Here is an 18,591-nt window from a genome sequence, read left to right on the forward strand (position 1 = left end):
AAGGGAGAGAAAAAGGTCATTTATGCTGCAATGATGACAGCATATCACCACCAAAGATTTTGCTTAATCTACTGTGTATCAAAGACTCTTAACAAACTTTAAAAAGGTAAAGCAGGAAATCATGATTTTTCAGATATTCTGGAGGTAGAAACCGCAGATTTCCAAACTTTTTTCTTTGTTGGTTTTAGATTTCCCCCCGCCACCGCCCGAAGTGAGTAGCAGTGAGGAGAGCTTCGGCCAGGTTAAAACAGAGTCCCGGAAGAAGGGGACCGAGGGGGCGGAGCAAACAAGAAGGCGGGGCTAAAAAGGCTCTCTGAGAGTAGGGTGACTGCGCAAGCGCAGTGGCACGCCCCGCCGCCGCCATGGCGCGGGCGCTGTCCAGTCAGTCGCTGGTGGTGGTGGTGGCTACTTCCCTTCAGGAAGCCCGGTCTCCGCCCCCTCCTCCCACCCCGTCTGCTCCGCGGCGGAGGCGGCGGTGGCGGCAGCGGTTGTCCCTGCCTCTCCGCCACCTCCACCTCAGCCTATCCCCCGACCGGTGGCGTTGGCGGGGAGGGGGGCCGTAGTTGTAGACGGCCGCCCCTGCCTCAGAGAAGGTGAGTTCCCGCCCGGCAGCGGGAGCGGCCTCGGCCTTCAGCCGCTCGATCCCCCAGCCCGGTAGAGGCCGGGCGCGCCCAGAGAGTGCGAGATGGCCGACCCGGACAGGGCTACGCTCCCCTCCCCACTCGCAGCCCCGGGAAAGGGCCGCCGGGGCCCCAGCACGGAGCGCGGCGGGAGCGGGGACGCCTCCGCTGCCGGGAAGTTGAAGTTGGAGTGGGAGAGAGGCGGCCAGGTCGAGGCCGTGGATCTGGAGTGTCAGGGAGAGGGAAGGGGGTTGAGGAGGACACCCCGAGATCAAGGGGACAGAGACACGGAGAGAAAAGGCTCCAGACGTGGAAGGGCGTAGACCTGCGCTGGGCGAAATTCAGCATCCTACAAAGTAGAGCCCTCACGCGGAGGGAGAAGTGAAATTTGGCCACAGTAGGAAGTAAACACGGGAGCTTCAAGTTGCGGAGGCCCTGGAGGAAGGGAAGAGGGGGTGAGGTATTTGAGGGATTACTTTGCAGAGTTTTCCTTAGCTTTTGAGGATAACACCCTGTAAAACAAGCTTCTAAGATTTACGGGCCTATTGTAGTAGTCGTCTGAATTTAAATTTGTATCTACCAGAGTCAAAGATAATACAGCAGGACATCAGAGAGGCAAAAACAGCTTTTATTCAGTAACTGCAGTAGGGAAAGAGCTGAGCTCCATTCCGATTTGCGCAGAGGTGACGGGGTTTTAGAGGGAAAATGAAGGAAGGGGTTCAGTAGAGTCAGGAAAGCGCAAAATTACCTAGGTTTGGGCAGTGTCCGTGCACTTAGGCGAGCTGTGTCATCTTGTGGAAGTGAGGATTCACTTTTCCCACAGACTGGGAGACCCCAGGCCCTGCCTTTTCTGATAATTACACTTTAAAAGGATGGCTTTCAGATCTTTGAGAAAGACATTCCTGAGTTGTGGGGGGTACACATATATCTCAAAGGGACAGAGGAAGAATTAACAAACAATTGTAAACCCTTTTTAGTAACTACTCTAAAAAAGAGAGGTCAGGGCCTTATATTCAGGTGTTGGCTAGAACAAACAATAAATGCCTTTTGACAGCCCTGAGCTTTCCCAGCCTGAGCTCAAAATGGGACTGGGTCCGAATTTCCATTGTGGCTCAGCGGTAATGAACCCGACTGGGATCCATGAGGACTCAGGTTCCGTCGCTGGCCCAGCTCAGTGGGTTAAGGATGCATTTCCGGGAGCTGGGGTGTAGGTCACAGATTAACCTCAGTCCCGCATTGCTGTGGCTGTAGTGCAGCTGCAGCTCCCATTCCACCCCCAGCCTGGGAACTTCCATATGCTGTAGGTGTGACCCTAAAAGACAAAAAAAGAAAAAAAGTGGGACTGGGTCATCCAGGGATGCAGCCATAAAATGCTAGAGGTCATGTTAAAGTTTGGTCAAGTCTCTGTACAGAAGTTCGGAAGGAGTATACCTGCCTGGAGTTTTTACAGTTGTCACCAACCCATTTTCCTTAACACAAAAAGCTATTTTTTAATCATCTCAATCTGAGATGTGTTTGAGTTCTTATAAATACTGTATACCTGCAAACAAATTGCTGGTTCCAAACTGACTTTAGGCTTTAAGGCAGCTTTGGAAATGATTTTAGATGGTGGAGCTTGAGCAGAACTATTAAAGTATTCAGCCATACTCAATTTTGTAATTTTTAGTATTTGCTGTGTTGCCTTAGGTTGTTTTTTGTCTCCAGAGTGAAAAATGGTGGAAGCCAGAACATTGTTGGATAGTTTAATTTCCTTTCTCCTGAGGGACACTTCACTTCTCCTGAAGTTAAATATAATAACTTCATTGAAACAATTGTTATTTCCATCCTCTTCCACAGCATATTCTTGTTGTGTGTGCTATTCGATAATCTTTTATACCTTTCACTTGGAGAAATGGCAAAATAGTAAAGTATTATAAATTTCTTAAAACATTTTGTAAGCACTTTATGTAAATTCCATTCACTAAAAGGGAAATTAAAAATTCATTGCAACCAAGTGATGTTCCCCTAAGTCCCTTAGTAAAGGCATGATCTAGTAAAGTCTTCCAAAGAAGACTAGATTTAGTATCTTGTCAACCTGGGTTAGTATCATTGTTCTGAAATAAAATAAAATCTGGAGTTCCCTTCATGGCTCAGGAGAAACGAATCTGATTAGTATCCATGAGGATGCAGATTCCATCCCTGCCCTCGCTCAGTGGGTTAAGGATCTGGAGTTGCCATGAGCTGTGGTCTAGGTCACATATGAGGCTCGGATCCAGTGTTGCTATGGCTGTGGCATAGGCCAGCCGCTACAGCTCTGATTCAACCCCTACCTTGGGAACCTCCATATGCCACAGGTGCAGCCCTAAAAAGACAAAAATAAATAAATAAAATCTCCTGAATTTTCCGCTTTTATACCAAACTTCCTGCCTTCTCACTAATAAGTAAGTCTGAGTAAAAGGTGTCAATACTATAATTCACTTTAGCTTCCATAGATTACAAGAAGACTTGGAAGTGGTTTTCCTAGGGGGGGAAAAAAAAAACAGCTTTTTGTCAGAGTTTTTGGTTTTTGCCATGACTTTGAATGTGTGTGATTACTAAAGACTTTAAATAGAGTCAGTTCACAAGATGCCAGCAGTTACCTTTCTGTACTGCTTCAAGGTGATAGAATACTGGAGTAGGAGTCTTGACTATTAATAGGTTCTAGTACTGGTTTTTCAACTAACTGTATGACCTAAGTCCCAGACTTCCTCCACCTGAGTTTTATCATCTCTAGGGGAGTAGAGTTGGACTAGTCCAGTTGAGTGGTTCTTAACCTGGGGTGCTTTTGCTCCACCCCAATCCCAGAGGACATTTAATAATGTTTGGATACTTTGCTTTTTCTTGATTTTTATTCCACTGGACAAGAAAAGGCTTGGTGAGCACAGGTGCTACCAAGCCTTTTGGTATAGGCCAGAGATGCCACAAACAACCTAAAACTCACAGAGCACCAACACACAAACACATAACAAAAAGATAATCCCACTCAGACATCAGTAGTGTCCATGTTGAACTCTGCACTAACCAAACTGAGATTCTTTACAACCCTAACACTGTGAATTGATTTCAGTTTCATATTGATATTCTTTTCATGGCTTGAGCTGTGTGGTAGAATAGCAATTCATAAAACATGATATTGTGACCTACAGTAGCCCTCAAGTGACATTTAAAGAGTAGTGAGATCTCCGTTGAGTTACAATTGAGACTATTCACTAGAATTTGAAAAATATAATTTGTTAACCTAAAAATGACCACTTGTCACTTTAAGTAAATATCCTTCATTAACTGTTCGGTTAACTGCTACTTTACATGGCAAATATTTGAAATGCTATTTAAAACAGTAGTAGAACTCAGTGTATTTTTAGTTTAGATATTTATAAAAGCTGAATGTAATTGTCAATTATGATAGTACATGAAGAAGAGGAAAAAAGTATTTTTGGTATTCAACCAGTATCTTCTTTTTTCTAAAAAGACTTAAGAGATTCCTCAAAAAAAATTGTCATACTTCCAGTTATTGAAATTCCACTCTCACTTTGAAGATCTTCCTAGGACCGTTAAAACTGCTGATAATTCTCACCCTTATTAGAAGCTGCTCTGTATTGAGCTTAATAATAAACAAGGTCAATAAGTATTAAAAATTAGCAAGTAGGGAATATATAAGAGGTGTGAGATTACAAATAGGAAGTTGAGACAGTAAACTCAATCTCAGAAACCCAAAGATACACCAAATTATCAGATTTATATGAAATTTATTTTCATATAAATATGTGAAAATATATATGAAATATACATACATATATTGCACCTATTAAGATTCTTCAGGACATTTTGTAATTCATTGAATGAAGTTTCTCAAGTATTTTTGACAGTTAAAAAAATGTTTTTAACTGGGTAATAATATTCCCAAGAAATCAGTAAAAACAAAACCACATCAAACAATTTTTATCTACTTCTTTTTAAGAGGAAAACAAAAGTAGACTCATTTTAAGAATGCAGGGTGGAGTTCCCATTGTGGCTTAGCAGGTTCTGACATATTTCCTGTGAGGGTGCAGATCCCTGGCCTCACTCACCGGGTTAAGGATCCAGCTTTGCCACAAGCTGCTGCATAGGTCACAGATGTAGCTCAGATTCTATGTTGCTGTGGCTGTGGTATAGGCCAGTAACTGCAGCTCCAATTCAACCCTTAGCCCAGGAGTTTCCACATGCCACAGCACAGGTGTGGCTGTAAAAAGAAAAAAAAAAAAAGAATGAAGGACATTTCTGGGAGTTCCCTGTTAGGATTTGGTGCTTTCACCTTGCAGCCAGGGTTCAGTCCCACAAATCGCTGCATGCCATGGCCAAAAAATAAAAAAGAATGAAGGACACTTCTGACTTAATCGTAAATCCATACATAGCAATTGCCAAAAATGTTCCTTTGTTATCCTCATAGTAAGCAGAGATTCTAGTCAAATGACGGAAAATCTAGCTAATAGCCCTTATATTTATGCAGAAAACATTAGCGCTTCTACTGTGGACAAGGTACTATGTTCAGTACTAAGGATATACAGATCAATAGTCACATCTCTTTTGAAGAGCTTGATGGTAATATTTGTTAGTGAAATTGGTGTGGTGGAGAGAAAAGAGTGTAAATGGAGAAAATACAGTTTTAAATATGCTTTAGTTCCTGAAATATATCATTTTAGATGTGTAACTAGTGCTCCCAATTAATGATTTTGTTAATTCCTTTGTATTTTGTCATTGGAAATATGCCACAGTAAATTTTTGTGATTGTTGTTTAGTGCAAAATAGCTAAAACTTGGCAAACTCATAGGTCACATACTAATCTCATTTCCTGAAAAGGCAACTAATACAGTTAGGAACATTCATGATGCTGACAGATATAGGCCGCATCTCTCAAAACTTCTTAAATGAAATTTGACCCTCAAGAATGAAAAGGAATAATACAGCATGTTTTGGTTAAGTTAAGAGAATCAGTTACCTAGTCTCCTAAAACTTAGTACTGTGCTCTACTTAGTCTTTGCTAAGATTATAATGGTATTAAAAGATTGCAAAACAGGAATCTTATCAGAAACAAGGCAGGAGTTCCGGTCGTGGCGCAGTGGTTAACGAATCCGACTAGGAACCATGAGGTTGCGGGTTCGGTCCCTGCCCTTGCTAGTGGGTTAATGATCCGGCGTTGCCGTGAGCTGTGATGTAGGTCGCAGACTCAGCTCGGATCCACGTTGCTGTGGCTCTGGTGTAGGCCGGTGGCTACAGCTCCGATTCGACCCCTAGCCTAGGAACCTCCATATGCCGCGGGAGTGGCCCAAGAAATAGCAAAAAAAAAAAAGAAAGAAAGAAAGAAAAAGAAACAAGGCAAGTTGTCCATTCTCACTTCTTTTCAGTAATGTACTGGAGGTCCTAACCGGTATAGTCAGGCAAGAAAAAAAAAGTTTACAGATTGATTGGAAAGGAAGAAATAACACTGTCTTTATTTGCAGATGAGATGATCATCTATGCAGAAAATCCCAAGGAATTTTTGAAAAAGCTACTAGAATAATTGAGTTTAGTAAGGACACAAATTATAAGGTCAATTCACAAAAATCAGTATTATTTCTAAATGTTAGCAACAAGCAATTAGAAATTGAGATTTTAAAAAATACTATTTACTATTGTGTCAAAAACCAAAATACAGATTTCCCATTGTGGCTTAGTGGGTTAAGAACCTAACATAGTGTCCATGAGGGTGCAGTTTCAATCTCTGGTCTCAATGGGTAAGGATCCAGCGTTGCTGTGAGCTGTGGCGTGGCTCACAGATGTGGCTCGGATCCAGTCTTGCTGTGTCTGGCACAGGCCGAAAGCTGCAGCTCCAATTCAGCTCCTAGACCAGGAACTTATGTATATTGAGGGCGCAGTCATAAAATGAAAAAGAAAAACTTTTCCATAACTTTACAAAAATACAGTGAATGCAGCACAACATTGCTGAGAGAAGATGCAAATAATGGAAAGATATAAATGTCTTCTAATGCTTCTTAGTGAATTAGATTTAAAAGTATAGGACCATGTCATAAAGCTGGTATGTTTATTAAAGAAGAAGCTAATTACACCTAAAACTGACCAAATTAACATCCTAATTTTGCTCAGAGATTTTTTTCAAAGATTAAAGATATTTAATAAATATTTTAAAAACCATTATGCTGTATTATGTCTAAATGCCATGGTATAACACAAATCAAATAATATGCAGTGGGCATGAAAAATTTTAAATTTTCACTCAAATTGAGTTGATTTAGGGAGTTTCCACTGTGGCACAGTGGGTTAAGAATCCAACTGCAGTGGCTTGGGTTGCTGCAGAGGTGCAGGTTTGATCACTGGCCCAGAGCAGTGGGTTAAAGGATCCCCAGTTTGCTGCAGCTGCATCATACATCAGCTGTGGCTCAGATTCAATGCCTGGCCTGGGAACTTTCATATGCTGGGGGTGTGGCCATTTAATAAAAAAGAGAGAGAGGAAATTGAGTTAATTTACTCATCAAACCTCTTAAACATATTGAGATGTATTAAAAACATGTCATAGAGTGCAAAAGTTCAGGTTTTATGATTTCTGAAGGAGTGATTGGAATGGAACTAATTCTCTATCAGGTCTAGAATTAGGAAAAGTGGAATGATTCTTAGTATTTTATGAAAAAAATGAAGCTCCTTCAGACAGTTTTGAATTATGAGTAATTCATGCTACTCATGTGTTTCATATATAACTAAATAATTGGTGTGCAGTGTTTTTATTACTTTACCTTTTGCAATGGCTTTATATACTAACAAATTTAAAAGCCAAGCCTTGTATAGCTACTGAATAACAGCCTGCATAATCTCATTTCTCCAAAATAAAAGATTCCATATTCTTTCTCTTTCCCTATGCTATCTTTCCTGGAAGTAAATGAATAGGTAAATGGCACTATGGGTGTTTATCTATAACTAGGCTTGTGGTGTACAAATAGAAACATCAAGTTTTCAGAATTTTGCTAGATTTTATCCAAACATTTTAGAAGGTACATCTGAAAAAATACTACAGGTGAGTTTCAGTCGAGACAAACTATTTCTTGCTTGAGAGTTAATACCAGCCTTTAAATAGCTTGAGTGTTTCTGCTTGCCATTCCATATTCAGTGGACATTAACACAAGACAAAAACTGAAATCCTCAAAAGAGTTGGTTTAAAATCAGAGCCATCAGAAAAGATAATAGGTATGAATTGAACTTTCAGATTTCATTAAAAAGTCCCTCTGAAACATGAGTTAGCTTGAACTACAAAGAATCATGTACTCCTGTGAGACTCTCTTACCCTGTTTACACATAACTTTATTTGGCTTTTTGTAGTTACTAGAATAATTGGTTGGAAGAACATTTCATTATATCAGTTAAATAGATGAAATCCTGAATAACAATAAAACCTCGGTTACACAGCACTCACTATGTGCCATACACTCTTCTAAGCACTTTACATATATTAATTTCCTTAAGACTCAGAATAACTCTAAGGTATACGTTACATCCTGTTTTAGAGGTTGAGAAAGGTGACCAAGCTTACACACCTAAGAAGCGCCAGAACTGACTCCAGAGTCCCTGTGTCTGGCTCCTAGAAGCAGTGAATAATTAACATAATATGACAACCAGTAGTTCTGCACAGTTGAGTTGACCTTTGTTAGGTGGATGGTCTTTCAGGAAACAAAGCCAACATTTAAAAACTCAGTTTAACAAATGAAGGTATATTTTTTTCCCAAAATATTCATTATAGATCTTTAAGCTCCTCTAATACACTTTATTGAGGTATAGTTACAATAAATGGCCTTAAAGTGTAAAATTCAGTGAGTTTTTGACAAGTGTGTACTCCCATGAAACCACCATCATAAGCAAAATGCCAAATATTTCTACCAATCCTAACAGTTTCCTCCTGTCCCTGGTCAATTCCTCCCTCTCCCCCTGTCCCAGGCAACCACTAATCTGCTTTCTGTCACTGTAGATTAGTTTGCATTTCTAGAATTTTGTTTTGTTTTGTTTTGTTTTGTCTTTTTGCTATTTCTTTGGGCTGCTCCCGCGGCATATGGAGATTCCCAGGCTAGGGGTCAAATCGGAGCTGCAGCCACCTGCCTACGCCAGAGCCACAGCAACGCGGGATCCAAGCCGCGTCTGCAACCTACACCACAGCTCACGGCAACGCCGGATCCTTAACCCACTGAGCAAGGGCAGGGACCAAACCTGCAACCTCATGGTTCCTAGTCGGATTCGTTAACCACTGCGCCACGACGGGAACTCCTAGAATAATTTTTTTTTTTTTGGTCTTTTTTTTAGGGCAGCCCTTGGGGCATATGGAAGTTCCCAGGCTAGGGGTTGAATCAAAGTTTGGGTTGCCAGCCTACACCACAGACACAACGCCAGATCCGAGCTGCATTTGAGACCTAGGTCGCAGCTTGTGGCAACGAATAGAATCATAGTAGGTGTTTTTGTGTGTGTATCTTTTGCTCAGCATGATGATGTGGTGACTCATCCAGAATAGCATATATGTGTGTATACATATATGCTATTTTTTTCCTTTTGATGCCTGAATAATTCTGTTGCATGGTATACCACATTTTGTTACCCATTTGCCTGTTGATAGATGTTAGGGTTTCAATTTTTGGCTATTACAAATACAGCTATGAATATTTGTGCACAGGTCTTTGCAAGGACATATGTGTTCATTTCTCTGGGCAAATGCGTATGAGTGAAATGACTGGGCCATGTAGTAGATGTTTAACTTTTAAAGAAATTGTCCAATTGTAAAGTTGTACCATTTTAAATTCTAACTAGCAGTGTTTGGGAATGCCAATTGTTAGTGTCCTTGTCAACAGTTGGTATTTTCAGTCCTTTTATTTATTTATTTTTCCAGTCCTTTTAATTTAGTCATTCTAATGATGGTGTAGTATTATCTCATTGTGTTTTTAATTCACATTTACTTAGCTGTTTATGTATTTTTTTCTTTTTCTTTTTTTTTTTTTTTTTTTTTTTTTTCTTTTTAGAGCTGCACCTGCAGCATATGAAAGTTCCCAGCCTAGGGGTCGAATTGGAGCTGCAGCTGCCAGGGATCAAACACAAGTTCTCATGGCTACTAGTCGGGTTCATAACCTGCTGAGCCAGGACAGGAACTTCCTGTTTTTGGTTTTTCTTTTTTTTCCCTAAAATATCTGTTCAAATCCTTTGACCATCTTATTTTATTTTATTTTATTTTTGCCTTTAGTCTTTTTAGGTCCTCACCTGCAGCATATGGAGGTTCCCAGGCTAGGGATCAAATCGGAGCTACAGCTGCCGGCCTACACCACAGCTTACGGCAATACTGGATCCTTAACCCACTGAGTGAGGCCAGGGATCGAACCCACATCCTCATGGATACTAGTCGGTTTTGTTAACCGCTGAGCCACTGTGGGAACTCCCTTTGCCCTTTTTAAATTGAGCTTGTCCTTGAGTCATAAGGGTTCTTTATTTATTCTAGATGTAAGTTCTTTATTGTCTGAGGTGGGGATACATTCTCTCATTTTGTGGTTTACTTTTCATTTTTTTTAAATAGATGTCTAAAGAGAAAATAGTTCAGGTTTTTCTTTTTCTTTGTTTTTTTTTTTTTTTTTTTTTTTTTTTTTTTAAGGCCGCCCCTTTGGCAAGTGGAAGTTCCCAGGCTAGGGATCAAATTGGAGCTACAGCTACTGGTCTGCCTGCACCACAGCCACAGCCACAGCAACACAGGAGCCGAGCCGCGTCTGCGACCTACACCACAGCTCAGCACAAGGCCAGATCCCCAACCCACTGAGCAAGGTCAGGGATAGAACCTGCGTCCTCGTGGATACTAGCCAGATTCGTTTTCCACTGTACCACAGTGGGAACTCCCGGGTTCGTTTTTTGTTTTTTTGTTTTTTGTTTTTTTTAAAGAAGGGGATTCTAGAACGTGGACTGAGAAGTTCTACATCAGTTGGGAAGGCAGCCAAGCATATCAGTTAATAATAGATTCTGGTCTCAGACTGTCCCTGTCATTTACTAATTGCAATCAGAGACATGTTCCTTTTCTATGCCTCCTCCGTTTCCTCATCTATGAACTATAGAAGATAATACTGCTTAGCCCATAGGCTTCTTAGGAGGATAAAATTAGTTACTGTTTCTAAGTGCTTACCTAATACTTGGTACATTGTAAGGGCAGTGCTGGTTAAGTGTTGCAGAACAATTTTTTTTTTTTTCCTCTTTTATGGCCATACTCCTAGCATATGGAGGTTCCCAGGCTAGGGGTTAAATCAGAGCTGTAGCTGCCAGCCTACACTACAGCCAGCCACAGCAACCTACACCACAACTCATGGCAACGCTGCATCCCTGACCCACTGAGGGAGGCCAGGGGTCAAACCCACATCCTAGTAGATACTAGTCGCAGAACAAATTATTAATGGTGGCTTTTAAACATAATGCTTTGAAATGACATAAAAGGCAATTTCAGGTTTACTAAAAGTACAAGTGATGTCATGCTGCATTTTCTATTATGAACCATCTGGTAGATCAGAGGAATGTTGTGAGATCCTATCTTCAATGAGGATACTCAGTTTTCCCTGAGGTTTTGGGATATTCAGTAGTGTGCCAAGAGGTACTTGAAGATTAAATGGCACATGTTGTTTAAATTAAAACTTTTGAGTTCCATCGTGGCACAATGGAAACAAATCTGACTAGCATCCATGAGGCATGAGTTTCCAGGTTCAATCCCTGGCCTCGTTCAGTGGGTTAAGGATCTGGCATTGCTGTGAGCTGTGAGGTAGGTTGCAGACACAGCTCGGATCTGGCATTGCTGTGGCTGTGGTGTAGGCTGGCAGCTACCGCTCCAATTTGACCCCTAGCCTGGGAACCTCCATATGCTGCAGGTGTGGCCCCGAAAAGCAAAAAAAAAAAAAAAAGAAATTAAAACTTTATATAAAATAAATGTTTTAAGGCTAGAGGTCAAGAAGTTCATGACTTGTTAAGGTAAACCAAAAAAATATATTTTTTTGGTTACTGATCTCTAGTCTGTGTACTCCCTAGACCTCCAGGCAATAAGGGTTCACTTGTCTGCCTGTATAGAATACTTTTGTCAAAATGATCAAGATCAAGAACCATTGCTTTAAAAAGAATAGTTACAACTTAGGAAGACATGGCATGTATTTTTCAAATATTGATAAAATGGAAAAATAAGACTGCACTATCATTCAAATAGGTTTGAATAATCAGACCCATAAGAAGGAGGATAGTGGCGAGTGAAGTGGAGAAACATGGGTATTTCAAAAGATGCCAAATTTAATTTTGGAATAAACTCAGATTCTGTGAAATTCTTAATGTCTTCCTTTTTGCGTGGAGGTGGGTGGGCCCACATCAATTTCATATGAAGTTCCCAGGCCAGGAATAGAATCCAAGCCAAAGCTGCAGCTATGCTAGTTCCTTAACCCACTGTTCCACAGCAAGAACTCCCTTAATGTCTTCCTTATTAGGAATAAGTAGATCAATCCTAGATAAAGGGTGGGTTCTTCGTAGTGTGCCATAGGTATTATCTTGCTCTCTTCCTACTTAAAGTCTTCACCAGCAACATGGATAAAGACATAGAAAGCATATGTCAAGATTAAAAAAATTTGAAATTTAAGGAGTTCTTGTGGCTCAGTGGTTAATGAATCCAACTAGGAACCATGAGGTTTCGGGTTCGATCCCTGGCCTTGCTCAGTGGGTTAAGGATCTGGCATAGCCGTGAGCTGTGGTGTAGGTCACAGACCCCATTCGGATCCCATGCTGCTGTGACTGTGGTGTAGGCCGGCGGCTAGAGCTCCGATTCAACCCCTAGCCTGGGAACCTCTATATGCCGTGGGAGCAGCCCTAGAAAAGATAAAAAGACAAAAAAAAAAAAAAAAAAAAAAAAGAATTTGAATTTTAAAGATCCTCATAGGTAGGAATGGTGGCCTACACCCATAACAAAATGAAGTGTAAAATTCTGAATTTAGAAAAATAAATCAAGGGAGTTCCCGTCGTGGTGCAGCGGAAATGAATCCGACTAGGAAACGTGAGGTTTCAGGTTCGATCCCTGGCCTCACTCAGTGGGTTAAGGATCCGGCGTTGCTGTGGCTCTGGTGTAGGCCAGCAGCTGTAGCTCTGATTAGACCCCTAGTCTGGGAACCTCCATATGCCACGGGTGCGGCCTTAAAAAGACCGAAAAAGAAAAAGAAATATAAATCAATTTCATAAGTACCAGGTGGGAGAAGATGGCCAGTATGGGGAGAGAGTTGCTCTGGGATTTTGGCAACTGCAAAGGTCAGTAGACGTCAGTAATATGTCTGCTGTAAGATACAAAGTACTAAGGCTGGATGCTCCAGATCATGTCCATAAAGTCCAGAATCCTGCTGGCACCCCAATAACTTCTCCTTAAGAATGGTATTTTCTGGACTAAAAAATACATTACCATGTACCATATTAAATAGCAGAGGCTTGGAGTTCCAGTTGTGACTCAGCGAGTTAGAAATCTGACTAGTATCCATAAGGATGCAGATTTGATCCCTGGTCTTACTCAGAGGGTTAAGGATCCAGCATTGCCATGAGCTGTGGTGCAGGTCATAGACACAGCTCAGATCTGGCATTGCTGTGGCTGTGGTGTAGGCTGGCAGCTGCAACTCCAATTTGACCCCTAGCCTGGGAACTTCCACATGCTGTGGATGTGGCCCTAAAAAGAAAAAAGAAAATAAATAAATAAATATCACAGGTTTAGTAAACGTTTTCATACTAAAATTGCCATTCTAGTAAGCAAAATGCTAGTGCTTTAGCCTTGCAAGCACTCAAGAAATTAAGATTTGAGATCGAATATGAAATGATATCCAGTTGAAGACTGAAAATATTACCTTGGGAGTTCCCGTTATGGCACAGAGAAACAAATCTGACTAGTATCCATGAGGATGCAAGTTCGATCCCTGGTCTCACTCAATGGGTCAGGGATCTGGCGTTGCCGTGAGCTGTGTTGTTGGTCGCAGACATGGCTTGGATCCTGAGTTGCTGTGGCTGTGGTGTAGGAGGCAGCTGTAGCCCCAATTCGACCCCTAGCCTGAGAACTTCCATATGCTGCAGGTGCGGCCCTAAAAAGCAAAAAAAAAAAAAAAAAAATATATATATATATATATATATATATATATATATATAAATGTCTTACCTCCCTTTATTTTATTCATAGATACGACGTCGAATGAACAAAGACTGAACTTTTTACAGATACCTTTTGGAAAAGGCTTGTAAGGAGTAGTGCCATAGTTTGAATCACAGTGGATTCCACGTTATGAGGTAGGTTGAAAATAAAGAGCTTCTAAATTGTTAGCATTATTTATTTATTCTAAACTGATACTTTGACTTGAAAGCAAGTGAAACTCTAAAACTCTTAGTTCATGCTAAATACATTAAAATTTATGAGTGGTATCTTCAAATTCAGAGGTGCAAATTTGGGGTCACTTTTTCTAATAAGAAAATACATACCGAAAAAGTTAGCTTGATTTTCAGATTTACAAGAAACCGCGTAAGGAACTGAAGATGGATTTTGTGAGTTTTCAGATGATTGATCTAGGTTAATGTAATTCTAAACCTCAAACTATTTAATCATTATAACAAGATTGTGCTTGGTTTCAGGTGAATGGGAGAGGAGTATTGAACAAAAATAGATTTTTAAATCTCTGCATCATGGTTTTTAGCTCCTCAGTGGTTGCACAGTCTCTCTATTTGGGGAAAGTTCATGCTAAAAAACTGAAGCAATTAATGGGTGAATATGATCAAATTTCTCCACCAAGTTCTCAACCTGACAAGGGTAAGGTTTCATTCACCTCTTCATCGATCTCTGCACCATCTGTGATCTTTTGGGACTGGCTTCTTTTACCCAGCATGTCTTCAAGTTTCATCCATGTTGTACCACTTATTAGTATTTCATTGCCTTTTATTGCTGAATAATATCCCATTGTGTAAATTGCCACATTTATCCATTCATCGGTTGATGAACATTGAGTTATTTCTATTTTTAGCTGTTAGGAATACTGCTGCTGTGAACATTTTTGGTATAAGTTTTTGTGTGGACATAAGATTTTCAGTTCTCCTGGTTATACGCCTAGGAGTGAAATTGCTGGGGTTGTATGGGAACTCTTTTTTTTTTTTTTTTTTTTTTTGTCTTTTTTTCTAGGGCTGCACCCGCAGCATATGGAGGTTCCCAGGCTAGGGGTCTAATCAGAGCTGTAGCCGCCTGCCTATGCCACAGTCACAGTAACACATGATCCAAGCCACGACCACAGCTCACGGCAACTCCAGATCCTTAACCCACTGAGCGAGGCCAGGGATTGAACCTGCAACTTCATGGTTCCTAGTCGGATTTGTTAACCACTGAGCCATGACAGGAACTCCTGTATGGGAACTCTTATGTTCGTCATTTTGAGGAACTGCCAAACTGTTTTCCAAAGTAGCTGAATGGTTTTACATTCCCAGTAAGAATGAATGAACTTTCCTTGATGACTAAGGAGATGGAGCATTTTTTCACGTGCCTGTTATCCATTTGTATATATTCCTTTTGGAAGTGTCCAAAGTTTTTGCCCATATTTAATCAATTCTTTGTAATATTATTTTATTTCACTTGGAAATGTTATACTATTTAAGTTGAATAGGAGCTAATTTTTCTGACTCACCAAATTAGGCTTCATTTAGACTTGCTTTTTAATTTCAAACTTCCATTAAAGCTAGCTGATTATTGGTTACTATACATTGCTGTCAGGTTTATTTCTTTTCTTTTCTTTTTTTTTTTTTTTTTTTTTTTTTGCTCTTTAGGGCTGCATCCGAGGCTATGGAAGTTCCCAGGCTAGGGGTGCCATTGGAGCTGTAGCCACTGGCCTACACCACAGCCACAGCAACACGGGATCCTCACCTCATCTGCAACCTACACCACAGTTGAGGGCAGCACCGGACCCTTAACCCACTGAGCGAGGCCAGGGATTGAACCCGCGTGCTCGTGGATCCTAGTAGGGTTCATTAACCACTGAGCCATGAAGGGAACTCCAGGCTTATTTCTATTAAAGGGAAGAAATGTTTGATTCTACATACATTATGCTGCCTCCTAATTTTGGAGATAAGATACATCCCCCAAAATATCTAGGGCATTACCATCTCATAGTAAGCACATTTTCTGCTATATTCGTAATGCAGGATTTGAGGTGGGGGGAAGACAGAGAAATCATAGTTGTGCTGTCCCCACCCCATTTCCCTCCAAAAAAAAAAAAAAAAGAATTAAACAGGCAAACAAAGACTCGCATATCGACTTTAAATTTCTTCTGAAACTTTTCTCTACATAAATCCTGCTCCCTTTCAGCATTCTCCTCCATTTTCTACCCTTAACCCTCCCACCAGGACTTTAATAGAGCACAAACCAGAAGGCATTCTAGAATGCTTTTTTCACCAATCAGAGGTAGTGGAATGAAGTTCAAGGCCCTATTCAGAAGATACGGAACTCTGTTCCCTCATTTTTCCTCGGGCCCTATACCTGAGAGCAGTTTTGTCTCATAGCTGAATTTCTCATTTCCAGCATCCCCAAACCATTTTACAAACGTCCTGTTATTATTAAGTCTGACAATACTCTAGTCAGGTGAGTATGTATGTTTATTTCATTTTGAGTAAACAAGTATTTTAAAGATCAAATTACTTCTCTGTAGTTTATTACCTCTCTTAGAAAACAATAGACAAGAAACTAATTAATCTGATCCTTAGAAGTTATCTGAACATTCAGATCAGGCCACTCACCATGGATATGTAAGTCTTTATAGCCATACATTCCCATATGCCTTACATTTTTAGCTCTACCAAAGAATTCTGCAGTTCTTGTTGTGGTTCAGAGGTAGCAAAACCGACTGGTAGCTATGATGATGCAGGTTAGATCCCTGGCCTCGCTCAGTGGGTTAAGGATCTGGCGTTGCCATGGGCTGCCGTGTAGGTCTAAAATACAGCTAGAACCCCGCGTTGCTGAGGTTATGAGTGTGGCCTGCAGCTATAGCTCTCATTTGACCCCCAGCCTGGGAACTTCCATATGCCTCGGTGTGGCCCTAAAAAAAAAAAAAGAGAGAAAGAAAAAAAAATTCTGTATGTCAGCACCTTCTTGCCCTCTTCATCCCACTTCTAGAAGGATAAAATTATTTATGAGTGGCCTAGGCAATATTTGACCTTCCTGATGTTCCTTGTTGGCATATAATATCATGATATTTCACTTTTATGCCAGAGAAAGTTTTAATTTGTTTGGGCTTTGTTTTGTACCACTTTTTAAGAATAAAGGAAATATCCAGAATAATCTAGTAAGAAGAACTTTCTCCCATCTTCTCTACAGAGAATCCCTTATTGTCAACCTAATGAAGCACTCAAAGAAGACATATGACTCTTTTCAAGATGAACTTGAAGATTATATTAAAGTGCAGAAAGCCAGAGGCTTAGAGCCAAAGACTTGTTTCAGAAAGATGAGAGAGGATTATTTGGAAACCTGTGGGTACAAAGAAGAGGTTGATTCTAGACCCAGGTGCAGAATGTTTGATCAGAGGCTCCCTTATGAAAGCATCCAGACCTACCCGAGATCATGTAGGGTTTCACAGACAGTGGAAAAGCAGTTACCTCACTGGCTGCCAGCTCGTGACAATAGGCTGAGACTAGGCTCCCTGAGCTACCCTCAGTTCCCCAGGGACTGCTTCTTGGGAGAACCAGTACCCCTGAACCTTAGTCAGCACGAGTATAATCATAGCTCCTACAGTGTGGAATCTGGAGTCCACAAGCCCCTCTCCTCAGAGAACAGTACCCGTGCCCATCACGCTAGTGCCCATCACATCCATCAGAGGAGGAAGAGGCACCTCGAGGAAGGCAGAGAAAAACCAGAGGAGGAGCGGCCCAGGCATAAGAGGAAAAAAGCTTGTGAGGAAGTAGATTTAGACAAACACAAGCGCATCCAGAGAAACAGAACAGAGGTGGAAACAGTCGGAGTCAGCACAGAAAAGCCTACCAACCGAAAGGAGAAAAAAAGCCGAGATGCAGCCTCTAAGAAAGAGGAACGTAAGCGTAGAAAAGAGAAAAAGGAACAAGGCGAAGAAAGGACAGACGAGGAGATGCTTTGGGACCAGTCTATCCTTGGGTTTTGAAGCTCTTGGGTTGGTTCTCCCGAGGTTAGGTTGAAAGATTAGTTGAGGAGCCTGGTTTTATGATGTTCGTGCTCATATCGCTCTTCCCACGTGAACAGGTGCAAAGGTTAAGTGGACAGAAAACATTTAGTGTGTTTGCTCTCCAACATGGAAATTGCTTTTCCTCATTTTCTAAAATCATTACTGTATTTTTCTCATACACAGTGTAATTTCCCTTAACAAGAGTAGCTCTGCCTTTATTCATCAAGTTGCTATGATGGTGGAAGTATTTTTCCCTTGGGAGGTCATTTATTTTAAATTGGAGGATCAAAAGGCTTTGCAGAATCTACTTCTTGATTGGGTTTTAGTTTGGAGTGGCGTATTTTTATATTCATTAGTTTTCTCTATGAACCAATTTAGATTGATTTTTCTTTCCCTTGTTAGATCTCATTTACAGTATATTTTCTAAGATGAAAAGTGGAAAATGAAATACCTTATAATAAGTTTATGTTATATACAGTTTTAAATGTTTCAAAGAGTCTTGATATAAAATCAGTTTATATTCTGGAAATGTTTATAATATAATAAAATGTTCTAATTTCTACATTTTTTTGTCCTGTGTCCGTGATCTTTTCCTTTGCAATGATGATTTCCTTCTGGAAGAGCAATGACTGAGCTTTTTTTTTTTTTTTTTTTTGCTTGCAGCATATGGAGGTTCCCGGGCTAGGGGTCTAATCGGAGCTACAACTGACGGCCTACACCACAGCTCATGGCAATGCCGGATCCTTAACCCACTAAGCAAGGCC

The 18,591-nt window shown here is 40.8% G+C and overlaps 1 protein-coding gene across 5 annotated transcripts; it reads left to right on the plus strand.

Moving 5' to 3' along the window:
* The first annotated feature begins 341 nt into the window (after positions 1 to 341).
* Positions 342 to 18,391, plus strand: KRCC1 (lysine rich coiled-coil 1). Of its 5 annotated transcripts, XM_021085679.2 has the most exons (5): positions 442 to 593; positions 13,846 to 13,952; positions 14,354 to 14,466; positions 16,219 to 16,278; positions 17,011 to 18,391. In XM_021085679.2, exon 5 carries the CDS (start codon positions 17,033 to 17,035, stop codon positions 17,804 to 17,806), a length of 774 nt encoding a protein of 257 aa, XP_020941338.2. In that variant the 5' UTR covers positions 442 to 593; positions 13,846 to 13,952; positions 14,354 to 14,466; positions 16,219 to 16,278; positions 17,011 to 17,032; the 3' UTR covers positions 17,807 to 18,391.
* Positions 18,392 to 18,591: the final 200 nt, after the last annotated feature.

Source organism: Sus scrofa, chromosome 3 (genome assembly GCF_054392235.1).
Source record: "Sus scrofa isolate SSC_HxYL_T2T_F1_AM1 chromosome 3, Sscrofa_HxYL_maternal_Yorkshire_Landrace_v2.0, whole genome shotgun sequence".
NCBI lineage: Eukaryota > Metazoa > Chordata > Mammalia > Artiodactyla > Suidae > Sus > Sus scrofa.